General features: G+C 57.6%; 1 protein-coding gene across 4 annotated transcripts in view; it reads right to left on the bottom strand.

Annotated features, from left to right (window-relative positions):
- Positions 1–1,040: 1,040 nt before the first annotated feature.
- Positions 1,041–16,064, bottom strand: part of CSK (C-terminal Src kinase) — a 68,810-nt gene continuing 53,786 nt past the window's right edge. For all 4 annotated transcript variants that reach the window (XM_038418097.2, XM_043494292.1, XM_043494291.1 and 1 more), the window contains exons 2-13: positions 15,839–15,913; positions 15,332–15,445; positions 13,464–13,576; positions 10,896–11,115; positions 8,414–8,507; positions 8,235–8,300; positions 7,526–7,625; positions 7,132–7,222; positions 6,042–6,115; positions 4,793–4,988; positions 4,009–4,095; positions 1,041–2,168 (exon numbers count right to left, since the gene is read on the bottom strand). In XM_038418097.2, the coding sequence (XP_038274025.1) occupies positions 1,986–2,168; positions 4,009–4,095; positions 4,793–4,988; positions 6,042–6,115; positions 7,132–7,222; positions 7,526–7,625; positions 8,235–8,300; positions 8,414–8,507; positions 10,896–11,115; positions 13,464–13,576; positions 15,332–15,445; positions 15,839–15,853 (1,353 nt within the window). In that variant the 5' untranslated portion in view covers positions 15,854–15,913 and the 3' untranslated portion in view covers positions 1,041–1,985. The remainder of the gene's footprint in view (positions 2,169–4,008; positions 4,096–4,792; positions 4,989–6,041; positions 6,116–7,131; positions 7,223–7,525; positions 7,626–8,234; positions 8,301–8,413; positions 8,508–10,895; positions 11,116–13,463; positions 13,577–15,331; positions 15,446–15,838; positions 15,914–16,064) is intronic.

Here is a 16,064-nt window from a genome sequence, read left to right as displayed (position 1 = left end):
GAGGTGTTAATGTTACCTACCTGGGAGACAGGGAGAGAAGCACTGTCCGGACAACTAATACTTCTGCGATGTATAGTTTTCTTTAGAGCTAGAGCCAATCCCACCAAACAAGTAGGCTTGATCCTAACACGAACTCCTACAGCTTTCCCACTCTGCTCCTCAATGGCGCAAGTAATGGCCTGATCCACCCATTGCCATCAGTTATCATCTTGACTAGCCAGCTTGATCATTTCCCGGTACAAATGGAGTCCTTTGCCACCTCTGCGCCAGATTCCTTCAATGCTCATTCACTGCAGTTAGCTTCAGGGCTGCAGCAAGATGCTGGTTCCGTACACCCTGCCCGCTTCCTCTTCTGAATGTGTGGAGTATGTTACATTGCCGTGCGCTCTCTGCAATCCACGGCACTGCTGTAGAGCTAACCCAACCCAAGCAGCCTGGCCCCCCCACCTACGATGCCATCTCCCCCTTCCCAGACACCTGCTGGACCTCACCAGAGATTACATTACAAGTCATTAGGTCTGACCTTTCAGGAGCCATTTTGCTTCCCCTTGCAGGATCATTTGGACCTGAGTCCGATGACCTCCCAGGGACAGTGCAAAACCCAGCTGTTCACGTAGGATTTTGCTTTACAAAGGAATGGCCTTGTGGTCAAAGAACCGGATCGGCACTCTAGAGCACTGGTTCAAGGGCCAGATCTGTCTCGGACTCCCTGAGCAATCAGGGGCAAGTCAATCTCGCTGTGCCTCCATTCCCCATCTGTAAGCTGCCCACCACTTGCAAAGCACAGAGATCTGCTGCAGAAAAGGGCTATATAAGAAGTAGGTTTTCGTATGCCTGGAGGTTCGTTACAGGAAAAGATTGGGCAAGCCATGCAGATGGCGGTTGGGTCCCTAGGGTGGCAAAACACCAGACGTGAGATGCATCCCCATCATGACTCACCGTCAATGTCAGGCAGTGCAGTGCCCTTCTCCCTCAGGCTGGCCACTGGCTGAGCTGCGCCCCATAGCGGGGAGGCAGAGAAAGACACGCCTGGAGTTATGTGTCCTTATGGAATGGTTTTATTACAATTTAATCTCACAGTTGGCAGCATTACATGAGAATAAAGCACTGGACAGGACTGGAAAAGGCCTCTGAAGACGGCATGCAAAACACTGCAACAAGTTATAGCGAAACAATTCAACAATCGCCCTTGGTTTCTCAGTTATTTCACCCGGTCAGTTAGCAGACTTGGGATTTTCCTTCCTTTCAGGTGGGTCGATTTGTTTCTTTCTTTTTTAAACCTTTTTTTTTAATTTTTTTTTTCAATTACATTAAAAAATAAGAGATTCGTACTTTAGTAAAACCCCAGCGCTTGGCTGGCCCGTTTCCATTTGAAATAATAAAAAATAACCCAACAAAATCCAGAGAAAACAACTGAATCGGAAGTTTTTAAGCAATCGCAGGAATCGTGAGAGGAGCGGGAAATACCGTCAGCAATAGGACACCCCCCATTTATCCTCTCTCCCCTCCCCCACCCTGGCTTCCCTCCTCGTGCCACATCAGTCGTCCCCACCCTGTGCCCTGCTGTCGCGATCCTGTGAGCTGGAGAAACGGAGATGTGATCCCAGGGACAAATCGAGGAGGAGAAACTCTGTGGGAAAGGATCAGTGGTTGGGGGCAGGGAGGGAGTGTGGGGGTAACAACATGCCGCTAAAATTTCCCAGTTTGATTTCTACAGGGACAAGGTGGTGGGGGCAGCCTCGATCAATCCATCTCATTCCCACATCACCAGCTGGCCCAGCCTAAGAGACCCGGGGAGGGGGAGGCAGACCCAGGGCAGGGATATGCACAAGTCCAATATGTCTCTTTAGGATAGTTCCATGGGTGGAGCAGGTCCAGCAGCTCGCTCAGTCCTTCTCCCCTCCCCCACCCCGCTACCTGCGCAGGGGGGTGGGGCGGGACTGAAGGGAGAAGGGGGGTGTCTTCAGGAAGCCCCGCCCCCCGTCTCACAGGTAGAGCTCGTTGCCTTTGATATGCTCTAGCTGTTCTCGTAGTTGGTGGAAGGAAGGCCGGATGACGGGGTCCAGGGTCCAGCAGTTTTTCATCACCTCGTAGACGACCTGGGGGCAGCCATCTGGGGCGTCCATCTTGTACCCCTTCTCCACGCGGGGAACGACATCCTTCAGAGGCTGCGAGAGAGAGGGAGGCTGGGAAGACGGCTCCTTAAGCCCCTGGTCCCTCAGTCATACTGCAGTAGCCCCCAGGGGCCCCTACCTACCAGGATCAGGCCCCCGAGCGCTACCACTGAACACAGCCCATGTTCCCTGTCCTGGGAGCTCACACGCTTTCACCCCCTTCCCCTTCGAATCTCTCCACTGGTTCCCCTCTCACCTGCGCAGACAGAGAGGTGAGGCTCCTCCCGGCTTAGCCCCCAGATCTACTCTCTTAGCCAGTCGCCCTCCTCTGCCTTTGCCCAGCTAACACTTCCAGCCCATCAGTCTGCTTCTTCCTCGGCTCCTAGGGAGCTTAACCCTCCCTGTTCAGCCCTAAGGGCAACCTCAACTAGAGCTCCAGATGGATCTCTGTGGGGGTCTGGTTCTGGGCCATCTCCTCCGGGGGGGGGTCTTAGGCTTTCCTCTGCAGCAGCGGCAGAGATGGGACGCTGCACTAGATGGACCTCAGAGCCGAGCCCAGCTGGCCACACCTCCCTGAAACCAACTCCCTGAAGCTACATGCCAAGCCAACCCATTTCTCCTCTTTCAGACACACCACGGCCATCCAGTAACAGCCCGGGGGCTGGGGAACTACACCTAGTCAAGCTAGTCTATAGGAAAACGTGCTTGTGGGATAGATACCTTGGCCTCTCTCTCTCTCTCTCTCTCTCTCTCTCCCCAGCCCCTAATATTTGCGTTCTAGCAGCACCCAGAGATCTCCAGGCATGGATCAGGGCCCCATTGTGCTGGGTGCTGTGCGGACACTCAGGGAGAACGAAGAACTTGCAAGCAACAGAGAAGGCTGAAAAGGGGCAGGAGAAACAGGGCCAGTCTCCTCACTCTATGTTTGCACGGCACCTAGCACAACGGGACTCCAATCAGGGCTTCTAGGAACTCCTACTACAATCTCATTTAAAGCAAGATGTGGCCAGATGTCGCTGTACCAACCAATAGGAGGGCAGGTAGCTGGGAGAAGGCTGTGTGGTGTCCCCAGACGCCCGCCCCCGAGGAAAGCTGTGAGCACCGAACCCTGGGTCTCCACCGCTACTTGGCCAACGTCTCGTCAGCGCCTGAGGGGAGGGATCTGAAGAAGTGGTTCCGTGGACGGCGCGCCACGGGTACGAGGCAGAGCAGGAGGAGGGCGGATGGGCTGGGGCAGCAGCGGCCCGGTGAGTGGAGGCAGCTGGTGCTGTTGGTGGCAGTAAGGGACAAGAGCAAAGCTGCAGGGAGGGGCAGCCTGGATCTGGAGGGGGCGCTGGGCCAGGAGGGCGATCTCAGCAGCACAGTGTGGGGGGGGGGTAAGGTCGCAATCATTGAGGAGGGGTTGGGGGAGGGTTCCAACAGGGAGAACAAAGATGAAACAATGGGCAGGGCCTGGGGCTGCCTGGATGGGTGGGGCAAGAAAAAGGGAGGAGCCAGAGACCTGAGTGACAGGTAGCTCTCCCACTCAAGCAGGTCTCCACTCCCGCCCCAGGGACTCCCACCCCAAGAAGTGGCTTTCTCCACTCGCCAGGGCTCCTGTTAGCCCCCCACACAGAGGGGGCTGTCTCCACCCCCGCAAACGCTGCACAGCCCCCAGACAGTGGGGGGGCTGAGGGCTCACCCCCCTTCCAATCCTGTGCCTGGCTGCTTTCTGCGCAGCATCTCCAGCAGGCAACACCTGCACTTCCAGAGGGACAGATGTTTGGCAGATTGTGAAAACCCCAGAGCCCCCCCCCCTCCACCCCAAGATCAGGCCAAGGTGGCTCAAGCAGAGGGGCCGGGGGAAGGAGGGAGGGAGCGGGAAGCTGCGCCCTAGGGCTTTGCCCTCACTTACGATTCTCGGATAAGGCACTCGCCCGAAGGAGTAGATTTCCCAGAGGAGGATCCCGAAGCTCCACACGTCCGACTTGGTGGAGAATTTCTGCAGGGGAGAGAGCCGGCCGCAAAGGGGTCAGGGGGATAGCACAGGGGGGTGGAGCGGCTGGCCAGCAGGGGAGGACCCACAACCAAAATGGGGAGGGCGTCAAACCCTCCTGTTTAATTCACGCTGTGTTGCCCACCCGCACACGCTGGCAAGAGTGCCCTGTGCTGGGAGGTGAGGAGAATCCCGGCTCCACCCTGGCTTTCAGCTAACTGCCTTTATTGCAGGCAGCAGCAGTGCTTTTATCTCACCATTGCAGCTTTCCAAGCAGCTTGGGGCCTCCTGAAACGCTGGAGCAGCTTCCCCAAATCCACAGAGGAGGGGGATTAAGAGACTGAGTCCCCACCTCCCTCCCTGGGCAGCAGCGTCCATAACAAGGGAGGAATATTTCTGGGGGGCAGCTCTTCCATGGATCCCTGCCCCCATGTCCTCTGAGCTGCACAGGGGCGGAACTGTTCTGCCTTGCACAAGCCTGTCTGGCCCTGCAAGGGGAGGACACATCTCCCCAGCCAGACACACCCAAGAAGGAGTAAGCCCATGGGCAAGGTAGGTGACCATCTCTCCTAGTCACTATGGAAAGGCAGAATCTAGCCACTTATATACAGAGCACAGGACTGTGGGCACTTGATCACCGGGGCAGCACTTGGGGGGGGGGGACAATGAGGGGATTGGGGAGCCTGCCCTGTCCCCCGCTCACCTTTTCTCTAAGTGCTTCCGGCGCCGTCCATTTCACCGGCAGCTTCCCTGTGTCCTGAGTGGATGACGCCTCCTTCGTCAGTCCAAAGTCGCTGACCTTGGCGATGTTGTCCTCTGAGACCAGCACATTCCTTGCCGCCAGGTCCCGGTGGACGAAGTTGTTGGCTTCCAGGTACTCCATAGCTTCACAGACGTCTCTGGTGGGTGGGGGAGAGCGCGGCAGGGTTAAGAACCCAGCGTGGTTTGGGGCTGATTGCTGGCTGGCTGTTTATCCACAGCAGTTAGAGTGAGGGTGTCCCACCGCTGCTGGTGAGGCTGAAAGGGACCCCTTTTGAGGAGGTTTGTCCCTAGTGATCATTCAATCCACAGCCTCCAAGAAAGCCAGTTCATGCCAAGGACCATGGCGGTTTGGTGCCTTCTAGGAACTGGCCTGAGACCCACCTCACTCATTTCACAGAAGTCACTGACCAGACATCCAGTCATAACAACTAAGTCACTGGCTGGATTTGAACCTGTGACCTAAGGGAGAATGTATGCCAGAGTCCCATCAACGGTCCCCAGGTGGTACGGGCCCCCTGTTTGCTGTGAGCCCTCCCGCACCCCTGGGTCCGAGTCACTCTACATCACCGGAAACCCACCAGGCTGCTTGTGAAATACCCAGCCGGTGGGTGCAAGGGGGAGAAGCTACCAAAGAGCAGCAAGCCCTGGGCAGGACTGGGCTAGCCATGGAAAGGCAAACCTGGAACGTGATTGCAACATCACAAGCCATCCTGCTGATGGAGGAGACGGGACAGAATGGGGCTGTACTGATAATGCGGGGCCAAGAGGAGGATACTGCAGGACAGAGATCAGACTCCAGGCATGCCCAGGGGGCAGATCTGCTGTGCAAGAAAGTGCCATTCACGCACGAGAGCTAGATCCTCACAGGGCAGAATCAGGAGGGCTGGTTGGGATTCCCGGTGCTGCTACTGGATTCTTCATGTGGCTATGGGTCACCTAATTCCTGTTTGCCTGAGCTGCCCCATCAACCCGCACAGGAGGCGGGCTGGGAGGCTAAGCTCATAATGCCTGTAGAGCATTTTGAGATACTCGCACAGGAGGTGTGAGGAGAAGCACAGTGTTACCATCACTAGAGGCTCTGATGCCGAAAGGCTCAGAGGCATGTGGTGAGCGGATCATTGGTAAGAACCTCTGGCTACCCCACCATGCACTCTGGGACCCGGGTCATGGAGGCCCAGCTGCGTACTTACAAGCAGAACTTCAACAGGCAGTCAGCCCCCAACACAGACCTCCCTCGGGATCGCAGGTAATCGACTAGGCTTCCCTGGTGAGAGAGCGAGACAGAACTATCAGAGCCCGCCTGCTAACCCCCGACGCTGCCTCGACAGCCTCCAGCCACTCTGGCGCCCTGCCCAAGCAAAGCAGAGCCTGGTTGGATCCGGAGGAGGATGGAAGACTCCTCGGTGGTGCTGGGGGGAGCAGATGGCTCTCTTCTCTAGGTCAGTAATGGCCAACCCACAGAAAGCACCGGGGGCACTGAGTTACTGTAGGGGCTGTGTCAAACGGGCAATTGCCCACGGTGCCTGTCACAAGCCGGGGCCTCCCAGCTGAGCTCCCCCTGGGATGAAGGCATCCTGTATCGCCCCTTGTCTAAGCAGCTGTGGGGTGATGCACAGTGGGGACCAACCCAAACCTGCCCCCCAGTGGGTGCCTGTGCCAGGGCCTCCTGTTTGTGCCCAAGCACTAGAAACACCAGGCCCCACCCCTCAAGCGCCTGTGGAGAGACAATTGCAGCCAGCGCTCCAGGGGATCCCACCCTCCCACTGCAGGGAGGCTGCCAGCTCCATTCACAGGACCCATAATGCACCAGGAGGTGCCCGGGATCTGCCAGGAGTCCCCGAAGCATCTTTCCCAGTGCTGGGCAGAGACGCCCCCTGGGGCGTCCAGCGACTCATGGATGCGCTCGGCGTGTGCGCATTACCATGGCTGCCGGAGGGCGTACGGGAAGCGGCTTGGTGGGGTGCTGTAGACGCAGGCATGGGCCAGGATCGAGTGAAACTGACTTGGGGAAGGGGCAGCTAAAGGGAAGGAGGATTCCAAGCCTGGGCAGCTTTCTATTGGCTGCGCTGCTTCCCGCGTGCACTGGCAAACTTCTGGGGGCAGGCTGGGGGGTGGGAGCAGGGGCGGCCGGGTCTGCCGGCACTCAGCGGGTCAGTTCTACTCTTGATGCCAGGGAAGGGGGCTGTTGGATTTAGCGTGGAGCCTGTTTGATCCCTGCTGCCAGGCCTCACACAGGGCCCCCAGGGACCGGCTGGCTCCCCCACAGCCGCAGAGCCTCACCTTTGCCATGTATTCAGTGACAATGTAGAGGCCGCTCTTCTCCTCCACGATCACCCCCAGCAGCTGCACCAGGTTGCTGTGTCGGAGCTGCCTGCAAAGCCACGGGGCACTAGCTCAGAGCCAGGCAGCAGCGGGCAGATCTGCGCTGGCCCCAGGGAACAGGGACATGGCTGCAGACACAGAGCTGGCACTGGGTGGCTCGCCGTTCCCACGCACCATCCACCCAAACCCCAGTCACACCAGAGGGTGCTCCTTCCCCCCAGATCCACCCCACCCCACTGCCCTAGGCCTGCTCTCCTCATGCCCCTCCCCCCCGGCACTGCATAGAGCTCTCAGCCTCCCCTTGCGCCCCCTTCCGTCTCCCTGTCCCCTGCGCCCCCCCCACGACACTCACGTCATCACTGAGGCCTCCGCCAGAAAGGCCTGCGCCGTGGCGTCATGTTTGATGCACTTCACGGCGACCTTGTTGCCGCGGTAACCACCCAGCATCACGTCTGAAAGGAGGAGACATGGGCAGAGGGCGTCTCACAATGCCGGCACCCCGCCTGGAGAACCCCCCCCCGCCAGGCTGCCCCCCCCCCCCGGCCCAGGCCAGGCCCCTGAAGGTTTACTCGCTGGGGCGGGGAATCAGTTTGAGATTCAGGCGTAGATTGAGGAGTCCCGAGTTCTAATCCCAACTACGTGACCTCAGCCACGTCGCCTCTCTGCACCTCAGTCTCCCCCAACCCGTAACGTGGGGACAAGACCAGCCTACGATCTCGGGACAGTGCAGGTGCAAGAGCTGAGCCAGCCTGCCGCACCGGTGGGTCAAGACACTGGGATCATCACGGCCCCGAAGAGTTTCGGGAGCCTCAGCTGGAGGTGCCGGGCATGGGCAAAGGGTCACTACAGCCAGAGCCAGGAAGCAGCCAGACACCCACTGGATTCCTGCTGCCCCCCAAGAGCATCACCCCCTCAGGGTGGAGAAGCCAGTGGGGAAGGAGCCGGAGGGAGCCCAGAGCTAGATCAGCCTGAGACTGGATCCCTCCTCTAGGGGAGAGGCTCAGCCCCCAATTCCCCTCCCTACCCCCAACGGCAGAGCACAAGAGCCGAGCCCAACTGACCTCCGAACTCCCCTTTGCCAATGGTCTGCAGAAGCTTCAGGTCCTTCATGTTGAGGGCCCAGCCACCTGGAAGGGGAAGGGAAAGGGAAAGCTGAGCAGGCAAACAGACCAGGAGGGATGGATGGGGTGGGGGAGGGGAGTTGCTGACCGTGCAGCACCCCGCTCAGGGATGCACTCACTTCTGGAGAACTCGTCCTGAGCCGCGATCGTCCCCTCCATGAGTTTGGGTTTGATGAGGCGTGTGCAGAGCCCATCGGCGTCTGTGGTGTAATGCTGGCGGGAAGAGAAGGCAGGAGGTGAGACCCCCACCCAGCCTGACTTTGGAGACCTGGGGTCTGATTCCGGCTCTGCCACTGACTGGCTGTGTGATCCCAGACACCTTTGCTCCACCTCATGCACGGTTTGAAGCCTGATGTAAGGCCCAGCTCCTGCCATCCCCACGCAGGGCTGAGGGGAGCGGATACCCCAAGGCACGTCTGTGGCTCCAGGGGAGAGTCCAAAATGGGGAGGGCGGGGGGAGGCCAAATGAACCAGAGAGATCTCCAATTCCCCTTCCCATGTAAAGGATGGGATAGGCCAGGCAGACTGATTCTCCAAGGGAAACAATCTGGGTTCCTTCCCCCTCCCCAGCCAGGGCAGCAGCGCTGGGCTGCAGGGGCTCACTGAGGGAGGCCCTCTATTTAACCCAGCTCTGCCACCACAGGATTTGTCTAATGTTCCTCCCCAGTGATTTTTAGTGCTCACAAAGGCAAAGGAGCGATACTGGGGGGTCTGGCAGAGAGCACCATGGGGCAAATGCCTGATCTGTCTCCTAGCTTTAAAATCCAGACTGACAGCCCCCACCTGCACTTCAGGTCTGGTCCCGACCCCCAGCTCTGCCAGCGCCCCCCAGTCCTGATCCGCAGCCCCTCCCCTGCCCTGCCAACGCCCCTCCTAGTCCTGATCCGCAGCCACTCCCCTGCCCTGTCAACATCCCCCAGTCTCGCCCTGCAGCCCACCAGTATAGATATTCCACCCCTTCCCCCAACATTCATGCTAATGGCTCCTCAATTCGGACCTGTGTTTCCTCTGGCTATTTGAGCCTTGCCGGTCTGTGCCAAACAGCTGGGCTGGTTTCTGTGGCCTGGCCAAGCATTTGCAGCATGCAGCGCACACGGGGCATCAGAGTTCCAGGGACTGGGCAGGAGGGGGAGGAATTGGCAGAGATACCAGAGGAAAAAATGTGGGTTTCCAGAGTGTTGCTCAAACGGTGCAGTGGCACAGTCTGCCCACCAGGGGGTAGCACAAGGACAAGAACTGACCAGCTGGCCTTAGCGCAAGGGCCTGCAGAGCAGCTTGTCTTGCAGGCTCCTGTCTGAGCCCTGGAAACAAGGGTGAATTGGGGAACACACACGCTGGGCAGATGACCCCCTGCTCCCCAAGTGCACCCAGCCCAGAGCTGCCTGCCTTCCTTTACAGCACCAGGTGTTGGCTACAGCAAGGATTCCGGGCTAGGCTGATCTGGAGGGTCTGCTCCAACCAGGAGATGGCCACATCCTCTCCCCTCCACCCCCCAGGGCCATCTCTGCCCCAGGGAGTTCCAATGGGCACTCAGAACCAACACCAGCAGAGCCCAGCCCCCACCCCAGAGCTAACCAGCTGGAGAGGGGATCACAGACGGATGGGACCCTATCAGCTCATGTCCCTTCACCCCCACGTGAGCCTAATGGAGCCCTGGTGACCTCAGATCTGCCATGTCCACCCTGACCTGGAGGGCATGGAGTTGTTCCTGGCCGTGAAAGATCAGGGTGCATAGGGTACCAGGACCCTGCCCACCTCCCAGCCATGTCAGGGCCTTTCCCATTGCCCGGGGAGATGTGTCGGAATCCTCCTGCGCTCACAAGCCCTGCTCAAGAAAGAAACCAATGCAAATCTCCCTGGGCTACTCCACCCTCTGGCAGGCTCCCCACCCCCTTGGAGCCAGCCCTCTGCCCCAGCGCACTCGGATCCCAGGAGGAGAGGCACGAGACTTTCAGATTCCACCACACAACGAGGAGCCTCTTCCTGCCTGGGCTGGGGGCGGGGCAGGGCCCTGAGAGGCAGGAAGTGTTCAGCAGGTTTGTCTGAATCATTATCAGGGCAGAGCCAGGCTGAGCCTGGCTAACCGCAGCCTGCGCGGAGCGCTGTGGGGTGGGGAGGCTGGGTTCCTCAGCATAGGGAGGGGAGGGCGCAGCTACTTGAGTGCAGATGGGAGGTATCTGGAGAAACTGGTGGCCTGCGTTTGCCTCCAGGGCCGGTGCAACGGGAACCTCCCCACGACCCACTGCCCTCCTGACACACCGCCACCCTGAGTGATAGATGCCCTCTCTAGGGCTGAAAGAGAGGAGTTGAGTCTCTGTGATCCCCTCTGCAGAGTCCTGACAGCATGGAATGGTGGATGTGCGTGAGACAGAGATCACCATGTGCAGGGGGGACAGAGCGGGGTGCCTGGAGAGCGGCACATGGAGAACAAAGGATTTGGAAAGCAAATCTTTATGCAAACTCAGTGCTGCTAGGCAGGTGGCTTGGGGCAGTGACTGCACAGAGGGGGTGCTGGGAGTCCAAGGCTGTGGGCCATTCCCATGGAGGGCTGGGAGACCTGGCCAGGCTGAGCTTTTGAAGAGCCCCTCCACCACAGCTCACCTCCACCAGCTGCATGAGGTTCTCGAAGTAGACCTCCTCATCGATGCTGAGCTTGCTGGAGGAGTAGATGATGCGGTAATGCTCCACCTTCCCCTCGCAGCTCACACATAGGGTGTAGTCCCCCGGGTAGTTGGTGCTCTCCCGCACCAGGAAGAGGCCCGTCTCTGGGGGGTACAGCAGCCGCTCTGCCTGCTCCCGTGTGATCTTCCCATGGAACCAGCTGGGGCAGGGGGAGAGAGAGCAAAGGGGTGAATTCACTGCCTCAGTGTGTGAGGGACACAGCGAAGACAAGGGTTCTTACGCACAGCTCTGCCAGTGCCCCTCAATTCAGACCTGCAGCCCCCATGCTATCCGAGCCTGGCGCCCCCACAGCTCTGCCAGCCCCCTTGCGATCCCAGCCCAGTGCCTCCACAGTGCCCCTCAATCGCAACCTGCAGCCCCCCTTATGTCCCAGTCCCAATCAGAAGCCATTGTCCAAGGGGGAATTGTTCAGGGGACATTGCCAGTGTGGGTGTCACTCAAGCCAGGAGGAGGAGCTGGGGAGGGTCTGTAAGGGAAATGCAGGAGGGTGACAGCACAGATGTTAGAGAACAGAAACAGCTTCTTAGGCACGCTGGGAAATGGCCCCTTCCCCATCTGCTTTGGCCACGTCCCACCCTTGGTGCTGCCTGTGTGAACACGACTGACTGTGCCCCTCACACTTGTTCAGGAACGTGCATCTTCCTGTAAGCCCTCAGACCAGTTCAGCCACTGACACCGAGCCTTGGCTGCAGGACAACAAGGTGCTGAGGTAGGCAGAATGTGCAAGCCAGGCACAAGGCGAGAGATGATAAGAAAGGCGTGCACACAGGAAATCCTCTGAGAGAGTAGGAAAGGGACCTAGCTAGCTGGCTGTGCAAGTTTCCTGCCGGGGTGCAGGGTATTGCCGGGGGCCAGAGCATGCACATGCTCCCAGGCAAGGAAGCAAGCAGATGCACAGAGCCCAACAAAGGCCTTAGGGTGTTAGCACAGCGTGGAGGAGCACCCAGAGGCAGAGAGAGTGCTGGCACCCAGACTGCATGAGATGAGTACAGATCCAGGGGGCAAAACACCAGCAGAGAATTGTAAACCACACAGGCTCAGGGTGCTGCTGATCTGTGTAAAGCCCGGCACGTCCCAGGCCTGTGGGTGCTTCCTCCATCTCCAGAGACTCGTAACTTCCTAGAATGGCGGGACCAGCTGCTGAAAAGTGAACCCAGCTGTGGGACATGGATCTAACTTCACAGTGCTCCAATGGGAGGAGAGGTCAGCGTTTCTGGCTGGGAGACGTGTCTGCAGGACACTGGGAGAAGGAGACCCAGGCACCCCAAACAGACGTCCCAACCCCACATGCATTTCCCTCTGCGTAAGGTGCTCCCGATCGGCCACCCCCAGCGCCTGCAGCCCTTACAACCAGAGCCTCCTGTAACAATCGGCCAGGCCACAGACAAGCACTCTTGTGCCCAGAGCCCCAGGAAATACACACGTACACACGCGCTGCTGAGACCAACCCAGCCCCAATAGGTATAAGCACCAGGAAGTGCAGAATGGAGTCACCAGAGCACGTACAGATCTCCCGGCTTCAGCTTTCGCTACTGACCCTCCCCTTACATGAGACACCGCCCCTCACTTCACCCCCCAGGACTTCCTCTGCCCTGTGTTCCACACACTGCCCACTGCGCCCAGCGTGAGCTGGTCTGCGACAGCCATTTGCTGCAGGCACTATCGCCACTACACCAGCTCCTCTGGATTTAAGCCATCATTAATTGCTCTTGCTAACTGGCCTGAGCGCCCTCTACTGGTGAATGAGAATATAATCCACCTGTACACTGCCCCCTATACCCAAAGGAACACAGCTAGGTGTAAGTCCCACACAAGAGTGGACTTGTATTTGGCAGCTATGGGTTAAGCAAGCCTAGGATGAGGCCACTGGACTGGTGACCCATGAAATGGGAGGTAGCAGGCATGAGGGGCAGCATCACAGGGGCATTTTCCCCCCGCACACTTGGAACATTAGGGGGATAAGGGCTCAAAAATCCCATGTGCCTTCTCTCTTCTGGCTGGTGGGAAGCCTTTATAGCTGCAAAAAAACCTTCCAAGTGTGACCCTATACTGCATTTGTCTTCTTTAGTCTGCAGACAGATAGCTCCAGTGCCTCTGTAGATGCTCATAGCTCTCCAAAGCAACCATAGAACAAAGTTAACAAGATTATGGTCAGTTTCTCTGCTGTTACTCAGAGCCCCAGCAGTGAAAATGACAGAAACCAGGTCAATTTCCCTCTGCAGCTGAGAAAGCCATGAACTCAGGTACTGATGCTGTTGCATCTCTTTGCTGGCTCTCTCTCTGGTACAGCAGCTTTAGCCCTCTGGTTTGCAGGTCTCCAGTAAGTTTTTCAAGCCCTGTGTTAGGCAGCACTCAAATCATCAGTCCAGCCTTGCTCCAGATCCACCGTCCTGCTGCCCATGACCACCAAAACGCAGCATAGGATCTGTGTGGCAATTGGTAAGACAGGTCTTGTTCCTAGTTCTGCCCCTTCCTCTGGATACTCACGGCATCAGACTGAGTTTGGTTCCGGCTTTCACTCCTTCCCTCTTCTGAACGTAGTTGGCAGGGATGATCCCCTCATGGCCCACCTTGTTTTTGGCTTTGTACCAGTTGGGATCCTGGGAAGGGAAAGCAGAAGTGAGCAGAGCCTCCCGTGTGTCTAATGCCACCCACAATACTATCCCCTTCTATCCCACTGTGCAATGCACTGCCATAGAGAAACTTACATCTACACAGTGCCTTTTATCTTGGGGAATCCTAAAGACATTATGCATGCAGCCACCTCTGAGGTGTCACATGGCAGTTGTTTAACAGCTCACAGTATCACTACACAACGGTTTAGCTCGGGCACTGAAGACGACAAGAGTCCATTTACGTTTGCAGAATGTAATCCCCAGGTCTGGAATCCGATCAAGACAACAGGGTTAACAAGCCTGTCCTTTCGCAAAACAGAAAGAAAAAAAATGCTCTGGCACCTCGAAGGAGCTGCAGCGCTTAGTGCATCAGCTTTTCATCCCATCTGTAGCAAGGCACTGCTAATAGCCCAGCACCTCTTTGCATTCCAAGGCACTGGCTTCCCACTGATGCAGGAAGAGATATCCCTCCACTCCGACTGAATGCCTGCTTCACTGCCTGCAGCACCTCTGGTTTTCCTGGAGGTCCCCCACCCAAGCACTCACCCAGCCCAACCCTGTTTAGCCGATGAGACAAGACCAGAGAAGGCCTGGACCTACACAACAAACCAACCACCGCTGCCTGCTCACTACATGGTCTAGCTCATGGCCAGACTGCCATCCTATACCTCTGAGCTTGGGAACACTCGAAATGCAAGAGCGGCACGGCTGCACTTCAGCGTACACACAGCCTACACCGAAGGGAAGGGGAAATAAGCCACCTCCCTGAGAGGCAGCAGCTAGGCCAATGGAAGAGTTCTTCCCTCAACGTGGCGCTCTCTGCACTGGGGTTAGGTCGGCTTCACTACATCGTTTGGGACACACATTTTTCAGAGTGACGTCACTGGGTCGACCTAACTTTTTAGCATAGACCTGACGTCTGCCTGCAAGGGACATGCTGGCCATGCCACAGTTCCACCATATGACTATAGAGGCCCAGCTGAGGGGAAGCAGACACTGGTCAGCCCCACCTTCCCTCATGAAAAAGGCCCCATCAGATTTACCACCTGACTGCCATTAACTGCAGACCAACCCCCTGGTCTCCAGGTGTCACTGCTCAGACCCTGCCCGTGGTAAGTCTAAACGCAACACCCCAGCCATCTCTTGGACCAAACGCAGGGAATCTGATGGGTCGCAGCATCGCCCGTGCACACAGAGTCACTCCTGACAGAGTCTCACTTTAAACCCACGTGACTGCCTCCCTGGGACCCGCCTGAGCAACTTACATTTTGGAGAAGTTTAAATAACCATCACATTAATTAAAAAGGCAGCCAGGTTTCCTGTCTCTTCTGCTCCCCTGGGGAGAGAATCCAGGCAAGGCTCCTGCACGAGTGTACCCCTGTGGGTACTGGTGGCATCGCATCTCTGTGCAGTGGGCCCCCCTCTGACCCCAAAGCCAGCAAGGGGGTCTCCCAGTTTTTCAATCTGTGGATCGCTTTCTGATCAAATTAAATCATCTCCCTTCCCCCACCTCCTACTATTTGGGTTTCCAAAACTTTCTGTCCAGCAGCCCACACCCCTCCTCTGGGTGTCTGATGGTGGGGTGGCTATTCCACCCCTCCTTCCTGGACTGCAGCCGAGAACCAGCACTGTGAGGGCACTCCAAGATGCACAGACCCAATCTCTCCAGCTGCCTTTGGGGTTGCCCCAGGGAGGGCAGCAAATCACTAGCACCCCGAAGCGAAGGGCGGGGCAGGTTACCTTGGTGACGGCGACGATGGTGAGCACGTCCCCTTTGCTGAACGGAAGGTCCTGCTCGGCGGTGCCATGGAAGTTATACTTGGCGATACATTCCGTACCGGACGGCCAAACGGCCTGAAAGAGGGACAGACAAACAGGGCCTCAGACGCTGAACGTACTCGGCTCCCACCACCAGAAGGAGCCAAACCTCAGATTCAGCCCCAGGGGTGGAAAGTCACACATGTGGGATCCCACGTGCCCAGTGAGTGTGCAAGAAATGCTAGTGGAGGGATGGAGGTTATGGGCTGGGTATACATGCTGGTTAATACATGCAGCCACCCTTAGCTGTGGGCTGGCCCTGGCCCTGTCACTTGGCTTGAGAACTCCCAAGGGCCCTCGGCTACCTGCCAACCGAAACATGGCTCCGGCCTTTGCCTGTCTCTCCTCCCACCCCACACAGGCCTCAAGCAACTCTGGCCTTTCCCTGTCCCCAACCCCCATCAAAGCACAGGTGGCTCTGGCTGTTACCTGCATTCCTGACATCGTCTCAGGCAGGTCTGGGGATCAAATCTCACAGGAGGGACACGTCACTTGGCATGAGATCTGGAGAAGTGAATGAGAGAGGATGTGCTGAGAACGAGCTATGTCACGCACCCAGCCCCATGGGCAGCTCCAGAGGCCCCCGCCCACCCCAGGAATAACCATCTTATTCTTCAACACACAAAGCAGGGCTTGAAAAATGTTGCCAGACACC

This window comes from Dermochelys coriacea, chromosome 10, assembly GCF_009764565.3.
Source record: "Dermochelys coriacea isolate rDerCor1 chromosome 10, rDerCor1.pri.v4, whole genome shotgun sequence".
In the NCBI taxonomy this organism is placed as follows: Eukaryota; Metazoa; Chordata; order Testudines; family Dermochelyidae; genus Dermochelys; species Dermochelys coriacea.
This window is presented reverse-complemented; position numbering and strand designations above follow the sequence as displayed.